Source organism: Hypomesus nipponensis, chromosome 3 (genome assembly GCF_054491055.1).
Source record: "Hypomesus nipponensis isolate SF chromosome 3, ASM5449105v1, whole genome shotgun sequence".
Taxonomy (NCBI): domain Eukaryota; kingdom Metazoa; phylum Chordata; class Actinopteri; order Osmeriformes; family Osmeridae; genus Hypomesus; species Hypomesus nipponensis.
In genome coordinates, this window is record NC_140363.1 from 17,627,242 (window position 1) to 17,649,755 (window position 22,514).

At 49.1% G+C, this 22,514-nt stretch overlaps 2 protein-coding genes and 1 long non-coding RNA gene across 4 annotated transcripts; 2 read left to right on the forward strand and 1 right to left on the reverse strand.

Annotated features, from left to right (window-relative positions):
- On the forward strand, window positions 1–3,058 carry tmem179ab (transmembrane protein 179a, genome duplicate B). The gene is made up of 4 exons (XM_084681189.1): window positions 1–325; window positions 1,391–1,522; window positions 1,680–1,758; window positions 1,950–3,058. The coding sequence occupies exons 1-4, from the start codon at window positions 24–26 to the stop codon at window positions 2,130–2,132; spliced, it is 696 nt and encodes a 231-aa protein (XP_084537315.1). The 5' UTR covers window positions 1–23; the 3' UTR covers window positions 2,133–3,058.
- Window positions 3,059–3,180: 122 nt separating this feature from the next.
- On the reverse strand, window positions 3,181–19,255 carry c3h14orf180 (chromosome 3 C14orf180 homolog). Of its 2 annotated transcripts, XM_084681171.1 has the most exons (10): window positions 19,088–19,255; window positions 17,993–18,023; window positions 14,067–14,153; window positions 12,553–12,676; window positions 9,877–9,907; window positions 9,539–9,647; window positions 7,894–8,066; window positions 7,306–7,432; window positions 5,680–5,703; window positions 3,181–5,139 (listed from the first exon to the last, which is right to left on the reverse strand). In XM_084681171.1, the coding sequence occupies exons 1-10, from the start codon at window positions 19,238–19,240 to the stop codon at window positions 4,934–4,936; spliced, it is 1,065 nt and encodes a 354-aa protein (XP_084537297.1). In that variant the 5' UTR covers window positions 19,241–19,255; the 3' UTR covers window positions 3,181–4,933. The 2 variants fall into 2 exon arrangements, with proteins under 2 accessions (XP_084537297.1, XP_084537305.1); XM_084681179.1 differs by lacking the exon at window positions 5,680–5,703.
- Window positions 12,527–14,385, forward strand: LOC146300139 (uncharacterized). The gene is made up of 2 exons (XR_014732157.1): window positions 12,527–13,741; window positions 14,051–14,385. It is a non-coding gene; the product is annotated as an uncharacterized LOC146300139 (long non-coding RNA).
- Window positions 19,256–22,514: the final 3,259 nt, after the last annotated feature.

Genomic DNA, 22,514 nt, shown 5'->3' on the forward strand with positions numbered 1-22,514 from the left:
GAGCTGAGACTGGAGATGGAAAGATGGCCCTCGATAATTTAATATTCGCGCAATGTATCCTCTATTTTTTTGCTTTTGTGTTCAGTTTTATTGCCGTTGTGCCTCTCTCCGAAAATACTGAAGATTTTCGGGGGAAATGTTTGCTTTTCACACATGGAATGTGGCAGAATGAAAATATTACAGTGTCGAAGCAGCGCTTCATCGTTGAGGAGTGGGGACGGGAGTCTTCGTGCAGTTTCATCACTTTTGTCGGGATAGCTTCCCTCGTCGTGTCTGCAGTGCAGGCGTGGAGACTGCTTTTCTTTCTTTGCAAAGGGCACGACGAGTGAGTGCCGTTTCACTTGTGGTTGTTCTGAAACATTATTTGCTTGTTTTTGTTTTACAGGATCGCATTGCTAAGAGATGCATGCAGACATGTAGGGCAGGTTCATGTCCACGCACTCCCGCATCCCCGCCAGCCTCTAGTCTGCTGCACCGATAAAAATAGAACAAATACATTCGGTTCATTTAGTTTATTTTTATGCAGTAGGCTAGATTCGCTGCAGAAACGCCTGGCAGACAAGAATCCACTGGTTACAATAACACGTCCAGCCTCATTCAGCCACACTAAATCAATATGCCAGTCATACCAGCCTGAGGATAAGAATGTAATGTGTTGCAGTTCACATATAGGATGCCCATCGCAAATTATGCATTGTTTTTCATTTAGCTTTTGAAAGATGCTTCTGATTTGAAACAAATTATTTTGGTACAGCAATTGGCCTATGAACATCCTGCCTTGCTGACATGGAACTGTTTATCATAGGAGTATCTATAGAACAACTATCAATTTGCTGTTGCCTTTTTCCAATTAGCACAACAGTGAACCATCAAGTTCTCTTACGAACCATTTCTCTCTCTCCCTCTTCCCCATCTCTCTCCCTTCCTTCTCTCTCTCTCTCTCTCTCTCTCTCTCTCTCTCTCTCTCTCTCTCTCTCTCTCTCTCTCTCTCCCTTCCTCCCCTCGTTCTCTCTCCCTCTCCCCTCTCTCTCCCTCCCCCCTCTCTCTCTCTCTCTCTCTCTCTCTCCCTCCCCTCGTTCTCTCTCTCCTCTCTCTCCCTTTCTCCCATCTCTCTCCCTTCCTCCCCTCGTTCTCTCTCCCTCCCCCCCCCTCTCTCTCTCTCCCTCCCATCTGTCTCTGTCTCTCTCTCTCCCTTTCTCCCCCCCTCTATCTCTCTCCCTCCCCTCCCCCCTCTCTCTCTCTCCCTTCCTCCCCTTGTTCTCTCTCCCTCCCCCCTCTGTCTGTCTCCCTTCCTCCCCTCGTTCTCTCTCCCTCCCCCCTCTCTCTCTCTCCCTTCCTCCCCTTGTTCTCTCTCCCTCCCCCCTCTCTCTCTCTCTCTCTCTCTCTGCAGTTCCATCTTCAATGCCTTCCTGAACTTGCTCATCAGCTCTCTGATGGTGTTCATGGTCTTCCTGTCCAGCACCATCATCAGCGTGGGGTTCAACCTGTGGTGTGACGCTGTCACAGAAGGCATGCCCAGCAGGTGAGCCCGGTCACATGACCCGGTCACATAACCTGCTCACCATCTCAGAACCTAAGTACCCTTTGACCCTGTCAGGGCTACTGTGGTCACGGCGCCACCATACATTGCCTGTAGTTGAAAGACAGCTTTACATAACATGTTTGTTTGTGTGTTTCAGCTGTGAAGACCTTCAGGACACGGATCTGGAGCTGGGGTTGGATAACTCTGCCTTCTATGATCAGTTTGCTATTGCTCAGGTATGACTGGAACTGATGTTCTTTTAACCAAGGGTGTATGTTTGCTTTCAGATGTGGGTCGGACAACTTTACATATTTGTTGACAGATTTGTCATTTTTCCAAAAAGTATAATGAACCCTACGGCCCTGATGTTAACTATAGTGTAAAGATAAGAGACTGAGATTCTAGATACTTCTCTGTGTGCCTCCAGTTTGGGCTGTGGGCATGCTGGCTGGCGTGGCTGGGCATCGCAGTGATGGCCTTCCTCAAGGTCTACCACAACTACAGACAGGAGGATCTTCTGGACAGCCTGATCCACGAGAAGGAGCTCCTCCTGGGGCGATCCTCACGCCGTGGCTCCGACGGCCGGGACCGGAAGAAGGGCCTGATATAAAGCACTGGGACACACACACACACACACGTATGCACACAGCCACACATCCACACACTCGCATTGACATATGCACACACGCACAAATCCACACACACACTGACACACACACACGCACTCACAGACACACTAGTTACTGACTTCAGTATATTCGCTAGCCCTGCCTGCCACTGTAGAGTGACCAAACCCTGTCTATTCATACAATCAAATCAACGGGGTCTGACTCACAAGTAAACTTATAGGATTCCTGTTTTGCCTTTGGGTTACATCTCACTGTACTTGACTGGCCTCCTTTTTGTAAACGTTGCTGTGGACGGTGAACTTCTAAAAGGGTGAACAAGTCAGTGATGTTCTGCAGCAGATTAAATACGCTTGTCCACTTGCTTCCTGTGTTATTCTAAACGCAAACTAATTACTGCTGACGCGTCATCTGCTTCCAGGCGCATGCTTAGACATGCGTGAGCGGAGAGAATCTACAGACATTTAATGAGGAGGATGTAAAGGATGTGTTAGGGCCGTTCTGCCTCCACAGTGAGTGAGGCTCCACATTTAGCAGCGTGATTTTGGTTACTCATGCAGACAGGGAGGTTGGAAGGATAGTTTACATGGCTCTTCATGTCTTTGTGCTTTGTTTTGCATGGGCTGTGTGCATGCAGTGAGTAGGGTTAGGCTTCGATCTACTGGAGTATTATATCATAAATATGTTTCTGGGAGAAGCTTCCTGGTTGTGTACTCTGAACACAAGATACCTTGTGAGCCGGGCAGCGTTGCTTCAGTTAAGACGGCTTTATTGCATGCTGTGTATGTGTGCTTTTGCAGAGTAATAAATCTGCACCAAACAAGTGTTTTTTGTAAAGGTATTATGTAGGCTTTGTATGATGCACATGGTCAATCAATGAACTTTCTATTTTCAAAGGACAGAGTTGTGAAGTGAGATTACCAGAAGTCAGAAGTTTCACTTTAGTCCGGCCCTTCTTAGTCTAAACATCCAGTATGGATTATGTGCTGTACAGTGCATGCTGGGTAGTGACAATAAAAGCCTGCCATCACGTTTCTCTGGCTTTGGTACAGTATGCAATGACAAGTTTTATTTGTATTCATTCAAATCATATAAAAGATAGGAACCAAGAAAACCTTCCAAAAGGCACTTCTTTCAAAGTGACCACAAACACATTGCCAGACATGAAATGCAGCTACAAACCAAAATGTGCACATGGGCAATATTTCCCCAGGTGTTCTTGTTGCTGAGGATGGCTTAGTCTGACAGTTAAGTGGAAGCCCTCGAGATTAGACATACCTCATCTTATCAGGCATTGGTTGAACCATATTGCAAAGAGCTTCAAACGTAAGACTTCTCGCACCCTATCATTTCCTATAGTTGTGTTCCCTGAAACCTGTTATATAAAGAATAACTTATTGGGAAAATAAATTGTGTGGTGTCTTATTGCTCAAATTTAAAAGTCTGTGACATGCACCAATGAAGCCCTTTGAAGCGTGACCCATTTTCATGAGACTTGTGTTTTCTAAATTAGATTTGTGCCAATTACCACAAGTCTCACAGTGATGCTAGTATTCAGTTCTGCCGCTGCGTTTGGCCTCTTACCACGCCAACCTACCCTCCTCCTCATCTACTGTACATCCTTCACTATGCAAACCCCTTCATATCTACATCCGAACAAGCATTTGACATCAAGATTAAAAACCTGAATTCTGCAGAAGTTGAAACAGACTAGTAGTTGAAATAGAAATGTAACAGGTAACAAAATCCTTATAAAATTCAATGTACAGGAAAGAAAAGTATTAGATATTTGTGTAGCTGCTGTTTACAGTTTACAAGAATAGATAACATTTGAAGATGAAGGATATTAGTGTGGCATTTTAACATTTAGGATGAACACTGGCATAAGCACTCATTCTGAGCACGTTCATTTAGATTTAGATTTGATTATAAATAATGACAAGGGGAATTTATACAACAGTATTGTGCTGAAGATGTTGTCATCTTTAATCCAACTGAGCATCCACAGACTAAAGGTGGATAGACCACAGAGCAGTAGTTTGTAAAAGAAAGATGACTTCATTAGTATAAATATTCAAATCGACCTGGCACAGTGAAGTGATACAGTCCTGTCATTCTTTTTCATGGATTCCTTTTCAAAAGGAAATCCTGTTTGTGCTTAACTCATCCCCTAAACTCACGTAGGACAGTTAAGGTGTTCAGTGCCGAATCCAAACAATGTTAGAGGTCCCGACATTCCCAAATCTGCAATAACAAGGCTGAATATTGATAGACTTAATATATCTTAATATTGTTGTAGACCTTAGTTACCATATATACACATTCATATCCGTGTAAATATTGAATGTACACAAAATGTTATAGTTTTGTAATAAAATAAATATGTGCATTCCATGGAAACATTTACACACGTACAATAAATGTGTGCCGATAATCAAAAAAAGGCAAATGACCGTAGCAGTTAAGTGAGCATAACCAGTGAGCTTAAGCTTTGCAAATGTGCAAAATATACCAACCGAACCAAACTGAACGAACACCCCCCCCCCCCCCCTCCTCCCCCGAGGTACATATACATGATACAGGCATGGAAGCTACATTATCTCTGTGATTCCGTGGCTCTTCCTACTGGTGTGAGATTAGCAGTAAGGGAGCCCAGCCCATGGCCATTGAAAGAGTTTCAGCCAGGCGGCGGTCGACTGAGCTGTTCCGGGAGCGTCCGGGCGGATGCAGAGAGCGTGGGGGCGGGGAGCTCTGGCTCCGTGTGTCTCCTGGTGGCTGGTCGCCGTCACTGCATGGTGATCCAGCCCCAGCAGGCCCAGACCAGCTGCTTGGCCTTCAGCAGGTAGACCGCCAGCGAAGCCTCCAGGTCCTCACACATGCGCTGCGGCCGCCGGCGGTCCGTGCAGTACAGTGCCACGCCCAGCAGTGACATCATCAGGAACAGGCAGGTAAACAAGGCCAGGTGGGAGCGGGCTTGTGATGTGTTGTATACTGGGAACCAAACGGATCACTTTATTCAGATAATGATCGACAGTACAGTGTACAGTGTACAGTGTAACCCTGGTGGATTCAGTCACGCTTCTTTCCAGGAAAGTGTGAATCTTGTTAAAGAGTAACCTGATGAGCTTAAGCTCTGCGTTAAACGTGCTGAGCCATTCATGAGCCGAACAGGTGACGGGTAAACTAGGTGTGAAGCGAGAGGGATAACAGGATGTTCGATGTTAAAGCAGCCTTAACACTCCCAGATAGTGTCTTATCAGCCAGAAACACAGTCACACGAGGTCAGAAGCACTCAACAGCCAGTCGTTGACTGTAAGGGACAGCAGTGACTTGCACATGCTCAGTGAGTATAAGGGACAGCAGTGACTTGCACGTGCTCAGTGACTGTAAGGGACAGCAGTGACTTGCACATGCTCAGTGAGTATAAGGGACAGCAGTGACTTGCACATGCTCAGTGAGTATAAGGGACAGCAGTGACTTGCACATGCTCAGTGAGTTACTGACAAGAGAGACAGTCCCAGGTAGACTTACCGCCCAAACGGTCATATGGGATGTCTGGACACAAAACAGACAAGAGGCAAGTCAGTCCTGGTTGGATGCAGGGACAGACAGCAGAGCTGCTGGTTCAGCCCAGCAGATGAACAGTCCTCCAGTCTGAAGCCCAGACAGTTGCTGGGGCCTTCATTACATTTAGTCATTTAGCAGACGCTCATATCCAGAGCGACTTACAGTAAGTACAGGGACATTCCCCCCGAGGCAAGTAGGGTGAAGTGCCTTCTCCAAGGACACAACGTCATTTTACGCACGGCCGGGAATCGAACAGGCAACCCTCTGATTAATAGCCCAATTCCCTAACCGCTCAGCCATCTGACCCCTTCATAAACGTGTCACACTGGCTCAGACTGCGCAAGCCTCATTTGCATGGATAATTAACTGTGAAGTGTAAATCACTCATTCCTGTTGGTGTTTTTTATTCGTTTATCTGGGGTTGAATCCTACCGAACCCTCCAGGGAAGTCTGTTTTACGATCTACTCAGAGATTTTTTAATGTATCTTGTTAATTTTCTTTTACAGCTCAGACATAACAATGTTGAGTGTTTCGTGAGGTGCTGCAGTGTCCCGTGGAGAATTTGACGGCGTGAATCTAAAGGTGGATTCAGCAGTATATTACGTTTATGAATTCACCCACATTTTATGGATTTGAAGATAAGTCTTATTTTTCTTGTCCCAGATGGGGAGCTAGTGGTCTAATCAACTCTTCTTTTTCCATTCATAACTGTACATTATTTTAAACTGTTTTTTTTAATGCAGTTCCAAGAAGCTTTTAGTTTGGTGTAGGAATATGCATGTGACTGCATGTAAATAGCTTATGGGTTATGTGTGCACTTCTTGCATGTATGTCTACTGTATTTTTGAATTTTCAGGGGAATCATTTACATTTACATTACATTTAGTCATTTAGCAGACACTCTGAGCGACTGACAGTAAGTACAGGGACGTTCTCCCCGAGGCAAATAGGGGGAAGTGCCTTACCCAAGGACACAACGTCATTTTGCACGGCCTGGAATTGAACCGGCAACCTTCTGATTAATAGCCTGATTCCTTAACCGCTCAGCCATCTGACTCCCCAACGAATCGTTGGGTGTGAGAGTGGCTAGACCTAACTGCTGTCTGTGCGAGTGTATATATATATGTTGTTTTGCCTCATGTACTGAATTTTCTGTGTATCGGTGTCAAGGAGCCCCTTGAAAAACGACCTAATCTCAAGGGGCTTATCCTTCTGATAAACATACATAAGTATGCACCCAGAGGGTGCACTCCTCTGCAGGCAGTGCAGACACCTCATCTTCTCACCCACAAAACTACGGGTACAGAACAAATCCCTCGTACAGGGGCAGTTCTGTGCGGGTGCGGGGTGGGGGGACAGTGCCCCCTGTTACAACAAGTTTGGACCCCCCTGGGGCCCCCTTAAATGCAGGCCCTGAATAATGACAAACAACATACAACATACAAAATATAACAGGCACAACATTAATAACCTGCGATGCAGTGAATAAAACGCTATCACAACAGCAATGTTGGATGTAAAGGGCCCTTCTAACGGTAAACCTGGCCCCCGACACCTCCCCTGTCCTCACGAGCCCCTCATCCGCTCACCGTGCACCGTGATCTCAGGCTCCCTGAAGCGAACCCGCCTCTCCCCTTTCCGCCTGTGGACGGCCTCGGTGTCCGAGCCGGGCCCCGGCCTCTTCAGGATGGAGGTGGGGGTCTTGCTGCCGGCGGGCTGGGGAGAGGAACACACACACACACCACGCAGTCTGAGCGCACTCCAGAGCCATCACAGGAGCAGCTTCACCAAACTGGTTTGTTTTAGTTCTCCTGCTGTCTTACCCCCTTTCACTCCCGCTCGGGCACCTCCACCACACCATTTTAGATGTATTATTTTTATATAATCAGCATTTTTTTATATCTGACTGGTTGAAAATTCCATTTAAAAAAAATCTTCCTATTTTCTGTTGCTGTTTGATTGGTGTGAATGCTCCATTTTGATTGCTACTCAGTTTCAATGTACACTAGTATGTACAGTACAGTGTTCTCTTCAACTATACTACAACAGAGTCACCACAGAGCAGTTACCGAATCATATATATTATAGATAACAAATATTACGATACATGTCACGTGATAATCACATGCACACTACGTTTGCAGGCAGCTCTCCTCTTGGCAGTTGTCCGTAATCACCTGGAGGTTGGAGGAGTCCTCCTGTTGGGGAACTTCCTTCCTGTTCCGCAGCTCAGAGCGTTTCTCCCGGTGGCAGTGGGTGTGGACATGGGGCAGCCCGTTGAGGGTGTCTCTGAAGGATTCTGCAGCTGTAAACCTCTTGGAGAGGGCAGACACACACTGGCCCAGAGAGTCTAGTAGGACATGGAGGACCGTGAGAGAGAACTGTGAGAACCCAGGGAGAACCATGACCAGGAGGAGGCCTGGAACCTCACTAGAACCTCACACAGCAGCACTGATGGTTACTGGTGTTGTTCCAGTTGGGCCTTGATAAGGCAACAAAACATAGCAAAACAGAGCGTGCACTCAAACATCCCAACTAACCCTATCACTGCAGAGTACGTGCTCAAGGCAGAAGACAATGCAAGATGTCCTGTTTAACCTAATCACCGAAGGCCTAACGAACTGACTGAACAAATACGTTATCTTATTTAGTAATAGCAAATTATTGGCTTTTAGGAGTGTAAATGCAGGGCAACACAAGCTGATAGCTGTGATATGATAACTTCCAGACTGACTGTCTCAAGGAAGTTGTGGAGAGCACGACTCCTCCAAAGCTATTTTCCCGGAGGCAAAAGAGGAGTCGTCCTTTGTGATAAAGGTTACTGAAATAGCTAACAGAAGCACAGGCGCAATGTGCAATAAACTACACAGCAAAAAAAACTAAATGTATTTGTGCTTCAGCTGTTCTCTGAACTTGTAAGTATTTGTTTTGCTGTGGACTTGTTCCAGAAGGTCATCTGAAATGCACAGCCAAGTACTGTTAGACAAAGCTGTACTGGGCCACAGGCTTGCTGCGCACAATACACTACTCGGCTATAGAAACTCCCGTTGCTTAACCCACTATGCAACAGTTCAGGGACGCAAGTTTGATTTTACTGGTGCACAGCAGATTTATACTGGGGCACGTGCCCAGTAAAATGGATGTAAGGACGCCCTTCTACTGTACGCTGCGAGGCCTTGCTTCATGCTGGCTACACACACCACCCAACAGCTGACTCACCATTTAGGGTGCATTTAAGTTAATGCCTTATACAGCAAACCTGTCTCCGTGAAAAATGCGAAGTTTCGGAAATGAAACAAGAGTGCATCTTTTTCTTAGCACCAGCAAACCTCGAACACAGTGGCCTCAAACTGTCGAGAGTAGCCTAACAAAAACTCCTCGTTTGTTGAACCCCGTCTACGGTGGACAAATCCACTTTGGACGGCCAACAATACAACGGCTATGTTTATTAATTTAACATTTCCTTGAACTGCCATTTGACATGTGCTAGCGGGAGTGCTGTAAGCCACTTACACGGCCGCGTGTGCTCTGAAGCAACGCGGTTACATGGTACTGATGCTTAAACAGCACTGTTCCGGTTTGTCATGCCTAGGAAGAGAGCCTTGTGTAAACGCCGTGACAAGGTGCAGTCTACGTTCAGCGGCTGAACACAAGGTCCTGTCATAATGTCAACATTGTAAACTCTCCGCGTCTGTTTACAGTCTGAGCTGTCACAACGCAGTGCTTAGTGAAACACTCAGGTATATACTTTGAGGTAATTCATGTATTTTTCCACTTTGGCGGGGTTATCGCGGTGTTGTCCGCCAATGGAGGTCTTCTTACCTGAGTATTCAGTCTTGCCGATCTCGGCATAGACTGTGGCTAGCAACTCCAGGCTTCTGGCTGTGATGGGGTGGTCGTTCCCAAAAGCCTTCTGGTGGATCTTAGTTGCCTGGGGAACACAGACCATGGTAAGCCAGTTAAACCCAAGATAGCAGCTTAGTAGAATGTTTACCCACTGAACTAAAGGTTTTAGGTTCTATTCCCCCTCTTGTCGTTTTGATAAAAGCTAGTGACACATGAATAATACAACCGCTAGTTTCATGAATTTGAAAAAGCTCCCACTTTGGTCTCTATGATGTTTTAACCATATGAGTGCCAACTGAAGACCCAGCACATACCTTTCCACTGTACTCTAACGCAAGGTGAGGTCTGGGAAAGTAAGAAAAAAGAAGAAAAGACTGTTAAAATATATAACATAAGTACAATAACACATATTCTTTTGTAGTGAATATTCTCTGACCAAAACATGTCAGTCCCTCATGCCCCCTAAGGGTGCTATGTCACCTCCAAATATCAGATATGCAGTAAAGAAAAGCAATGCGTCCCATTCAGTCTGGCCCCGGAAGCGAAATCAATCTGGCCTGGCACCTTCAGTTAATTTAAGCCCACAAATAAGTCTTTTTCAAAGGGATCAACAATGGCTGACCTTAATCAAGCTTAGTGGGGCATGCCGTCTTGTCAAGTAAGCAGATCCATTTCAGTGTTTAGGATCAGAACAGCACGACAAACTCAAGCACGCGTGTGCTGTGATTCGAGCGGGGCCTGGGTGCTGGCGGAGGGCCAGCCTCCAGGCAGCAGTGGAAACCTGCCTTCCCTGCCAGCTGCCAAGGCCTCCATCCTGCCTCCAGGGTGGGTTACAGAATGCATGGCGCTCGCGGGTCGGTTTCCCTTGTACCCTTCCACTCACACACCCTCGGTCTGCGTTAACCCAGGTGGACACAGCACGCCTCTCTGAGGATGTGCTGGTCACATCCGCCTGTGGGCAGGCCCCGCCCCAAGCACATCCATCACCCACACGTGTGTTCATACATGCAGAGCAAGGCTTGTTTAGTGTGACAGATGTCAGCTGTGCTGTTCCTAAACCTTCCCTTCAATTAGTAATGGCCAGGTGTCAGCTTGCCTGGTTTTAGACGGTCCTCGGAGGACATCCGATCGCCCCAGATAGAGAAGCGAGCGGACTTCCTGACGCAGCACTGAAAGATTCAGGCAGCGTGACAACTTCCTGCTCCGGGACAGCTTCCTGTTTCCGAGCGTGGGGTTGAAGCCAAGGTGGAGGGGGGGGGTGTGGTGTGGTGTGGGCACCAGCAGTGACGCTCCCTAGTGGGGGCAGGTCCTCCCCATCTGCTCTACTCTCACTGCTTCTTATTCCTTTCATCCTCTCTCTGTCATGCCCCTCTTGAAATCTATTCCAGCTGTGAAGGCAGGAATCTGTGTGTGTCTGCGGCTCCATCATCTCTAGAACCAGGCACGGTACGAAGTTGAAAACTGGCAGATGTCTCGCTGAGGACCCTGGGACGTGACGTGCTACTTTTTGCGAAAAATACATGACCTATGCGTTTAGAAACGTGTTGGTCGCCATGTTGAGCTGCGCTAAGTGATAGAGCCATGGATCTCTCGAGGTACTAACAGCCTCTGCAGTAGGAGTTGGTATGTAGCCATACTGAAAACGACTTTTGGTTTCCTAGAACTGATCGGGTTTCTGCAAAGTAAAACATCTAAATGCTGGTCATTTTAACATTTTGTTGCAAAAGTGATCCAGGCATGTGTGGTCTTTCAGTAGAGAAGTGGGCTTGTTTCTGCACTGGCAATAAAAGTCTGACATTGAAAGCTAAAATGCAACAGTGCTTTCCCAGGGAAAGTATCTCTGTATGAAGTGATCTGCCCTCCTAAGAGATAGTTGGCCATGATTGTCAAACACTTTCATTGTGTCTCAAGTTTCTGAACCCTTTAAATAGCTTAGATGGGTGCAGGGTGGTACAGATGATCAGAGAGCAGAAACCAACACCTTGTCCCCATTAGCTCCGAAACCCTAGCCAGTGGGTACTGTCATAAACAATCTCCGCAATCTCATTCAAAATTAAACAGCCTTCTCACCTTATCCCACCACCTTCCAATGCACACGCAACCAACTGCCCCCCCCCCCGCCACTCTCGCAAGCAATCAGGTTAAATGCTTCAAATCTCCCGACCAATGACACCAGAGGGCTTATGTGTTGATCTGTTTTTGTGAGCATGCGGTGTCCTGACAAGGTACCCTTGCAGTGAAAGGAACCAGACCCAGGTGCTCTAACAACACTTGAAACTTAAAAAAAAGACACTGTTGTCGCACTGGAGGGAAACTAAACTCTCTAGTTTTTGCTTGGAAGCAGCCGTCCCAAACACTTCCTGTTGTGTTTATTAGGTGAGGAAATTTTCACCCTAACTGTAAGTGTTCAGGTCATAGGAGGACGTCAGCTTATTGTAAACAAGACAGGAGCTGCAGGCCACTGCTCCAGTTAGCTATTTTGGGATGGTTACACAACATCTCCCAAACCTCACAATCTCAACTTCACCCCGGCAAACAGAATGACACACAGACAGAGATAACATCAATATTATTGACCTTCTTCTGAGAACAGGCAAGACGTCACATGCAATGTTGAAAAGTTAGGAACTATGTGTTATGCACAACGTGACTATGTTAGTAGACAATCTTACATGTATGTTTTTTTCATATGGTGTATTTACAGGTTTTTCTCACAGGAATCTGGCTTCAAATCTGCTCTAACCCGACAGCTAATAAACAACATCAGATCAATGTCATAAGACCCTAAACAGAACACACATTCCATTGTGAAAACAAAAACACAAATTCTTTCTCCAGAATGTTTTTCTATCAGCCTAAATAATCCATAATCACCGATCCACAAACACACATACACCCCCCCCCCACACACACACACAAAAGGGGATTCCAGGTCACTTGAGAGCCCCAGTCGCAGCAGCATAGTCCGCCCATCCAGCTGAGTTACTTACCGTTTGCTCATGATGCAGAGCTGTGCTAGCCTCTCCAGGTGCTGTGCCTGGGAGGCCTGGTCTGAACACTCCTCTGGAGACCCACATCCTCCTGCAGAGCCCAGCACAGCCTCTTCCTGGGGCCCTGTGACACACACACACGGCATGTGATCAGTCAGTCAGCCGCCACCGCAGCCTTGCCTTGCCTTGTCTCCCTCTCTCTCTCCCTCTCTCTGTGTCGATCTGACTGTCGTTCTGTCCTTTTGGCAGCCTAGAAATAGAATCCAAAAGGCTGGAGATCCGGTGATCTGGCACCCCCGTGGCTTACGGAGACGTGAGAGGAGCCTGAACTGCAGAGAGGAGCCGGCCGGATGGGGAACAGCAGGACACTAAAGATAGAGAGCTCAGATAAAGGCAGGTCGTGGCAGGGGAGTGGATATGGGAGAACTCGCCACACCCACTACAGGACTGACTGACACATGAGCGACACATAAGCGGGTTAAAACACAATCACAACTTCCACCGCACACACACATTCCTGACACCAATGAGAGTGTACTGGGGGCAAAAAATATACGGTTTTGGCTGATGGAATAGAGAGCAATGAAGAAACATTCCCCTCAAGGGAGAATAGGGAGAGGGGGGGGGGGCGAGTAACAGTGAAAAATGCTGTAAGTCACTAAGCTAAGATTAAACTGAGAGTGGAGAGAGACGGAGGGCCTTTGCCCTGCTACAGGTGCCAGGGTGGTCTCAGGAGAGAAGGGCAAACTATCCAGCCTGAGTGCTGATTCAAGAGACTCTGGATTCCGTGGCGCCACATAGCTCCTAATGAGATAATACCAAGCCCGGCCATTTGTCTTCTCCCCGCGTGTGCCCCTAACTCCTCCTCTCTGCCCACGCTAGAGTGGGCTGCTGCCTCAGCAGAGGCAGAGAGGCAGACAGGCAGGCAGGCAGACAGACAGGCAGGCAGGCAGGCAGGCAGGCAGGCAGGCAGGCAGGCAGGCAGGCAGGCAGGCAGGCAGGCAGGCAGACAGGCAGACAGGCAGACAGACAGACAGACAGGCAGGCAGGCAGGCAGGCAGGCAGGGGGACGTCGAGGAGCTGATGGATGATTGGCCCTGCTGAGAGCTCTCTCTACCGGAGCTGGACTGTGTTTACAGAAAATAAAGATGGACGGAGGTCAGATCAATCATGGGTCCCTATTGGCTCGGTGAGGCATTGACTATAGGTTCTCCACAGCAGTGGTATTCAACTCGTTCCTCAGGGCCCAGGGTTCTGTACGTTCTAGATGGCTCCCTGCTGAGACCTGAGTTCAATATATCATATATATATTCTAAATTAAATTAAATGAAAATGTATTTCCCTGATGGGTATCCTGGATTTTTCTGTCCCCGTGGTTACTATAATGCTTCCTGGACCATGTGTATGTTACGTGTATATTGTGTTTGTTATGTGTGTAAAGGATGTGTCTTATGTGTGTTTTGTTTATATATTACGTGTATATAATGCGAACATGCAGCGGAGGAGGAACTTGCCTGTGGAACCATGCAGAGAGGTAAGCTCGATCAACGCCACCTCGTAGAACATCTTCTCAGCCTGGATGAACTGCAGGGCTTTCCCATCTGGGGATATGGTGAAGGATCAGGTGTCTTGTGGACGGGCCCTGCCTGCTGCGGCCCAGATCTGACCACGCTCTCAATGACAACATGCTTCTCCTGACCTCAGGAGCCAACCATCTGGACTATCTTTAGAAACCCAGTCACCCCTTGAGAGTTTGCTTGATTGGGGCAGCATTGTTGTGTGCCTGGGGGTCTGATTCCGTAAATAGACAGAAATAAATCGACTGAAAATAAACCTCGTGAGATCTTCCACTCTGTCATAGGCATTCCACATCCAGCGAAAATGAATCCGTTTGAAAGATATAAACACAATGCGTAGTTTGACAGGGGAATTTGAAGGCTGTGACTTGACAGAGAAAATATGCTTAAAATAAAAGCGGACATAAATACCAGACCTGTCTGGCTGTCCCACTCCTCAGCACTTAGACTCCCAAACTGGAGACCCACTACCTTCAAACTCCCTCGCTTGTATTTCTGTCTCTGCCTAGTGGGACTATACGTAGTAACTGTCATTTTTAGTAGGTGGGCAGAAAAAAAAAGAACAAATCAATTTGCTATACAAACTGTCTCAGTCTGTAACAGCAGCAACGGGGAACAAGAGGATCCTTCCGGGCTGGGAAACAGCCTGATAGTTTAAACCACAGCTGAGAACAGCAGCATCTGGATTCTTTCAGTGTGTCACAGGGAGCGTGATGGTTCCGTGTGGGGCCCTGAGAGCCCTCATCACAGAGTCAACACAAGCCTCCTCTCTCTGGCACCCTCACGACCAGGCCTCAGTCCTGGGCAAACCTTTTCATGTTGTCCAGAGACAGACAGAACTCAAATCCCACTATCAATTAGGAAGCTGTTTTATCTAGATGAAAAGGCGTGGATGTGCCGATGTCGTTAACAGGCATGACAAACTGGTTCCATTTGCACAGGATGAAGTTTGACTGTGCTGTTGTTAAAACTCAACACACTTCATAATACACGGATAACTACTGCTCTGCCACGTGCTGTGTTGAAGCCAGGTTGGGCTTCAGAGACAGAACAGTTACCTTCAGCACTTACCAGGCTGCGAGGGGAATTCATGTTGATGGCCGTTACAGGAACAACACAGTATATCAACGTAATTCATTACACAGAGACGCTACATTTTATGATCTCCTTGGCAGATGCCCGGAGTCAATTCATCTCATTAGTTTCAGGGGACGTAAACACAGCGGCACTGTGACACAAGCAAGGCTACGCGGATCTTTAACACATCACAAAGCCTGCTCTGTAATGTCTGAGGAAAGAAATGATGGTGCTTCTGTGTCACACTCTGGTGTGTGCGCCCCCCCCTCTCCCCCCCCCCCTCTCCCCCTCCCCTCTCCCTCCCCCCCTCTCCCTCCCCCCCTCTCCCTCCCCCCTCTCCCTCCCCCCCTCTCCCTCCCCCCCTCTCCCTCCCCCCCCTCTCCCCTTCCAGAACAGGTGAGCATGAGAGGAAGAGCCATCTGGCGTGGAGGATTAGTGAAGCGCCGGCCGCTAGAGGTCAAAGCACTACTTGTGTTGGTCACTGCTATTCTTAGCCTGGCAGGACAACAACCACTACAACACAGCCCACCCCCCCCTCACCCCCCCCTCTACCCCCCCCCCCTTCTCACTCCCCCTCTTTAGAGAAGGGGGGGCTATAGCTTCCCACCCCCCCCTCTCTACCCCCCCCCCTTCTCACTCCCCCTCTTTAGAGAAGGGGGGATATAGCTTCCCACCCCCCTCACCCCCCCTCTCTACCCCCCCCCCCTTCTCACTCCCCCTCTTTAGAGGAGGGGGGGATATAGCTTCCCACCCACCCACCCCCCCACCCCTTTTTTTCTGAAACCGTAATTTAATATTGTTCCAACAACAACTTCCATTAACTCAGAGGCACCTTTCAAAGGCAGGCAGGAGGTCGAAGCAGAGAGGGGGACTATGAATGGAGCATGTGCAGCACCAATAAGACAGTCAAGGTGTTTAGAGATAACCTTATTAGGATTCTGTGATGCGATTTTATAATTTGACATGCAGAACTGTGTTTGTTGTTTGGAAGAGAAAAAAAAAAAAGATTACGTTCTGACCCCAAGTGTCATTCAGCGGGTAAGTTATTGAGGTACAATTTCAAGCCACACACTGAAACTTATCTGACTGAAAGTCCGCCATTATTTCTTTCATTTAGGAACTAAACCAAATTGACAGATAGATCAACGTTGCATGAGTGTAATATCAATACAAAACTGCAAGCCAAAGAAAGGTTCTGGCAGTGCAAAAAAGGTCACTTCTAGATTCTGGCAGCTTTGACAATACTACTTGCAACTGTCGGTCATTATGCTTTTTCTCAAATCAATACTTAGTATGAGAATATGTCAGTCTAAAACAACACCAGCCTCAACCCCCATGCAGTGCTTACAGACCAATGCATCAGCCCATAGATGTACTGAACCAGATTTGGATTTTATTTGCCAACCCAAGGAACGTAGCCACATTGCTGTTGCTGGAGCATCTTTGGTCGTTGTGTGTGAAGCTGAGAGTTCCCATCAGTTCCTCTGTCCTACCAGTCTGACTCCTCAACCTCTGTTTTCCCCTGGGCACCAACATAAACACAGCCTCCCCTCTCCCTTGGCCTCTCCTCCTCTATTCTCTTCTCCTCCCCTCTCCTTTCCTCTTCTCTCCTCCCCTCTCCCTTGCCCTCTCTTCTCCTCCCTTCTCCTTTCCTCTTCTCTCTTCCCCTCTCCTGCTGTGAGGACGTACAAGTGTCAGTGGAACCTGTTTTCTGGGACAAGAGACTCTAAATGTGTAGTTCTTGAGAAAAAGGGAATAGAAATGAAAATCGAGGCTTGCTGTGAGTATGTCCATGCTTGGTTTGCGAAGGGTTGAACTACACTGACAATTTAAACATTTTTGAGTAAACAGACAGGCCACATCAAAAACACAGAGTCCTGAAGGATACGTGAATAATGTAGAACCTTTGTACGAGGCCAGTTCTAGATCTGGCCGACAAAAACAAGGATGATGTTGAGTGTAGTCACCGTTCGTTTTCTGTATGTAACTGTACACCGGGTGAGTAAAGTGGAAACACCATACGCAGCCCCCTGTACCGTATGGTAAATGCTATAGAATCCCACAACTAACATGACATGACACAACACCAGCCAATCATTATTATTCACGCCTTGTGTCTTTGTGAGTCAGAAGGTTTAACCCCAGCCTGAAGGACTAGCCTCTTAAGGAAACTTCTTCCCAGCTGAAGTGGAGGTTCTGGTCTATTGACGAAGTGAGACAAACTAATCTCAGCAGATGGATGGTGAGGAGCTCTTGCTGCAGGGGATAACCTGAGCTGGCGTGTAAAGTGTTTGAGCGTCTCGGTGACAGGAGGGTTCTGCGAAGGGGGTTGTATGTCCCTGAAACCCTCCACCCCGTCCTTATCGCCACTCTGTTTCCTCGCGCTGCCTATAGTGATGGTACTGGTGTCAGACACTGCTGCTGCACATACAGGTCACTCGACCCTCTCCTCTCTTGTGCTGTGGGTTGGGGGCAGATAAGCATTTGCAAATCCTCTTAAGAGAAAGCCACAGAGCCTGAGCATCACACAAAACCCAAAGCTTTCTGGGACAAAGAGGTGGTTATAAACTAGCCGTACAATCCCCCCTCAATAACACAGAGCTTCCAATCCATGCAATTGCCCTGAAAAACACCGACAGCCTCTCACTGTGTCGGCCTTCTCAGAGTGCCCACATTCCTCCCCCCACCAACTCAAGGATGAGGGCAAAGGTTGGGATCAGATGTGGAGAAAAAGAAAACAGATCGAGCTTGTCCTCGAAACACCTCCATCTGCATGGAAAGGATACAATTCTTTTCAGTGATGAAGAGCTCAGCGATCTGCAATCACAGAAGCAGAACACGTTCACGTTAGAGCTGTGCCATTCTCTGATGAGGATTCTATCTAAACTCACATTCATTCTGTGACAGATTTCGTTATTCCCAAATACAGGCCGAAACACAAACTACTTCCTCGTTTCTTTCGCCACAGCACACTGTTCAACGTCATGCCACGCATTCCTGCGTTCTGGAATAAAGGCAGTGTTTATACGTTTGGGACATTTTGCTTGTCCACTTCTAAACAGGAGCTTGCTGCTAGCCCAGGGCATGATGGAGAGCCTATTAAAGGACGTGCCTTCTGATGCAGAGGGCTTGGCCCAACAACAATATCAGCACATTGAAATGCTTTTCCCTGACAGGAACCTACAGAGATCTTGTTCTGTCCTGGGAAGTGATCATCCGTGTGAATTACTCCCCGTCAACAACAAAAAAAACACTTTTTGTTTTACATAGACAAACGGTGTGCGTTGAGGGTGTGGGAATGTACCCTAACAGAGCAGTGTGAATGTGTGTGCTGTATTTTGCCCTTGTGGCATGACAGCCAGGCTTCTACACATGCATTGCAAACGTGCTGATTCTGTGCTGTGACAGCATGTTGTTTGACATTGATATTGATATCAGAGGGTGTCAATGTTGTGTGTCCCGTGTGAGTCCCGTGGATGCACGTTGTGTGTTTTTGCTACTGTATGCTGTGTGGGTGTAGTGTGTTTTGAAGCTGTATTTGCATTGTGACTGATGTGTGTTTAATGTATGGAGTGGCTATTTACATTTCTGTGGCTGTGTGACTGTGGGTGCAGCTTTTCTGGTTTGTCCTGTGGATTAGTTTGTTGAGAATGAGAGAGAGACAGAGTGAAGGAGAGAGAGAAAGAGAGACTGAAAGAGAGTGAGCGAAAGACAGAGTGAAAGAGAAAGAGAGAGTGAAAGAGAGAGTGAAAGACAAAGAGAGAGTGAAAGAAAAGAGAGCAAAAGAGCGAGAGAGTGAGAGAGAGAGCGAAAGCGAGAGAGAGAGTGAGAGAGCGAAAGAGAGAGAGTACAAAAGTCCAGCGAGGCGTTTGTTTGCTCACCTGGTGTAGACAGTTGGGCAGTGAGGCGAAACTCTGCACATGCGTGAGCCCCAGGAGGCTGCTGAGGAAACAGTGCAGCGCGGCCTGGACCTCCCCCTGCTGCTGGAGCCGCCGTCCCAGCTCAAACAGACCCTCCCTCCCCCCGCTCAGCATCCCCAGTCCCAGCCACGGCCCCGGGCAGTGCTGCCTCCCATCTGAGCTCCACCAGCCAGGGACGAACGCTGAGCTCTGCTCCTCCACCCTCCGGGGAAGCGAGGCCGGCCGCAGGAGGACCCACGCATAAACACACGCTGGCGGGCTGGGGCCAGGGCAGCGTACACAGGAGAGCCCTCTCGTCGGTCTCTTCTATCCAGAGTGAGTCAAGGGCAGGTGGCTGATGAGGAGTGGGTGGCTGAGAGAGAGAGAGAGGCTCACAGGCTCAGAGAAGACAGATCCACCTCCCTCCCTCTCCTCCCACGCTGCGCCAGGAAAGGAGGAGAGAGGAAGTCGGGGGGGGGGGGGGGGGATTTACTCGCTGAGTGACAGAGCCCTCGTCCAATCGCCGCTCTACTCACGTACAGTGGCCCAGCCAGTGTGTGTGCGGGGTCTCAGCATGCAGGAAATGGATAGGAGCTGTCGACCGAGCACACTCTCTCTGTGTGCTTCTTCCTCTCCCTCTTTCCTCCTCTCTCTCCCTCCCCCTCTCTCTCTCCTCTTTCTCTCTCTGTGCTTCTTCCTCTCCCTCTTTCCTCCTCTCTCTCCCTCCCCCTCTCTCTCTCCTCTTTCTCTCTCTGTACTTCTTCCTCTCCCTCTTTCCTTCTCTCTCTCCTTCTCTGTTTCTCCCTCTCTCTATCCCCTCTCTCTCTCTCCTTCCTCTCTCTCTCTCTCTCTCTCTCTCTCAGCCCTTATAAAACCCAAACTGCAGAGCTCAACGCTTTACCGAGGCTTTTGTTGAATGACTGCACCACGTGCTGGCTGATAAGATTTCTCTCTAGGTTAGAATTGAACCTTCTGTACAGTAGAGTGTCAACAACATCAGTGTGTGTGTTCAGTACAACATGTAGAGCATGCATTCGATATAGTGTGTACACACCGTGTCTTGAGGAAGCTGATTAAATCAAGACCTGTTAATGCCCCTACTTCTGGTTTATGAATGAGAAGCAGGCTAGCTAACAGTATGCTAATGTCAACGTGTCCCTGTGTTACGTGAGCATCAGGATACCAGAGTCTGGTGAAGTGTGACAGATGGATAAGACAGGACACTAAATCGTTACAACACATTAGCACGCCTAGCAACACCCCCCTAGCACGCCTAGCAACACCCCCCTAGCACGCCTAGCAACACCCCCCTAGCACGCCTAGCAACACCCCCCTAGCACGCCTAGCAACACCCCACTAGCACGCCTAGCAACACCCCCCTAGCACGTCTAGAGACACCACTGTAGCACGTGTGGGCAGAGAGCTCTTGACTGTCCAAACAAGGACAACAAATATTCACCCTGTGGGACACGGCGGCTTTAGATGTTTGCACTTCCTTCAACCTCCACTAATCCACCTAACGTATGGAGGACAGTGGGTGGAGGCACAGTGGGTGGAGGACAGTGGGTGGAGGACAATGGGTGGAGGGACAGTGGGTGGAGGACAGTGGGTGGAGGGACAGTGGGTGGAGGGACAGTGGGTGGAGGCACAGTGGGTGGAGGACAGTGGGTGGAGGACAATGGGTGGAGGACAATGGGTGGAGGGACAGTGGGTGGAGGGACAGTGGGTGGAGGACAGTGGGTGGAGGACAATGGGTGGAGGGACAGTGGGTGGAGGGACAGTGGGTGGAGGGACAGTGGGTGGAGGACAGTGGGTGGAGGGACAGTGGGTGGAGGACAATGGGTGGAGGACAATGGGTGGAGGGACAGTGGGTGGAGGCACAGTGGGTGGAGGACAGTGGGTGGAGGGACAGTGGGTGGAGGGACAGTGGGTGGAGGACAGTGGGTGGAGGGACAGTGGGTGGAGGGACAGTGGGTGGAGGACAGTGGGTGGAGGGACAGTGGGTGGAGGGACAGTGGGTGGAGGACAGTGGGTGGAGGGACAGTGGGTGGAGGACAGTGGGTGGAGGGACAGTGGGTGGAGGCACAGTGGGTGGAGGACAGTGGGTGGAGGGACAGTGGGTGGAGGGACAGTGGGTGGAGGGACAGTGGGTGGAGGACAGTGGGTGGAGGGACAGTGGGTGGAGGCACAGTGGGTGGAGGACAGTGGGTGGAGGGACAGTGGGTGGAGGCACAGTGGGTGGAGGACAGTGGGTGGAGGGACAGTGGGTGGAGGCACAGTGGGTGGAGGACAGTGGGTGGAGGACAGTGGGTGGAGGGACAGTGGGTGGAGGGACAGTGGGTGGAGGGACAGTGGGTGGAGGCACAGTGGGTGGAGGGACAGTGGGTGGAGGGACAGTGGGTGGAGGACAGTGGGTGGAGGCACAGTGGGTGGAGGGACAGTGGGTGGAGGCACAGTGGGTGGAGGGACAGTGGGTGGAGGGACAGTGGGTGGAGGGACAGTGGGTGGAGGGACAGTGGGTGGAGGGACAGTGGGTGGAGGACAGTGGGTGGAGGCACAGTGGGTGGAGGGACAGTGGGTGGAGGGACAGTGGGTGGAGGACAGTGGGTGGAGGCACAGTGGGTGGAGGGACAGTGGGTGGAGGGACAGTGGGTGGAGGACAGTGGGTGGAGGACAGTGGGTGTCTTGGTGGAGACACAGATGGGACTGGCCAGGGACACTTGCAGCTCCACAGACGATCTGGGCGAGAGCGACACCGTCTCCTTCCACTCAGGGGCAGGTGACACGGCCCAAGCGTCCTCGGGGAGAGGCGGGCCCAGCTCTCGAACAGCTTCTGCTGCCATGGTGACTGACAGCTGCTGGCTGGACGTTCTGGTTCAGTCCTGATTGGAAGAGAATGAGTTCCGTCTCATTATGGTCCAGCCAAGCTGAAAAGACACATCTGGCCCGGTCCTCCCTGCATGTTAACATCAGCGTCAACAGGAAACACCAGCCAGCGTGACAGGCTATCACCAAGCATTACCACCACCATCTGTCTGAGCTCATGGAGGCACTTCTCCCACAGATATAGTTTAGAGGGGGTTGGCTCAGTAGCTGACAGGCATCATGTAGGTGATGGAGGCCTTAGCGCAGCAGCCCGGGTTCGAATCTGGCGTTGGCCTTTGCCGCATGTGTTCCCCTCTCTCTCTCTCTCTCCCTGCCTCTCATGTCACACTTCCCTTAAAAACAGTCCAATAAAGCCTAAAAATGGCAACAAATATATCTTAGAAAAAAAGAAGCAATGGTTTCGATCTAGGTGCAGGCAATGTGAAATGATCACCCCCAAATCACCCAACAACGGGGCCAAGTGTGGTCCTTGTCCCTGTTCCCATGGGAAGGTTAAAGCACAATACGGTTTCACATCACGGCT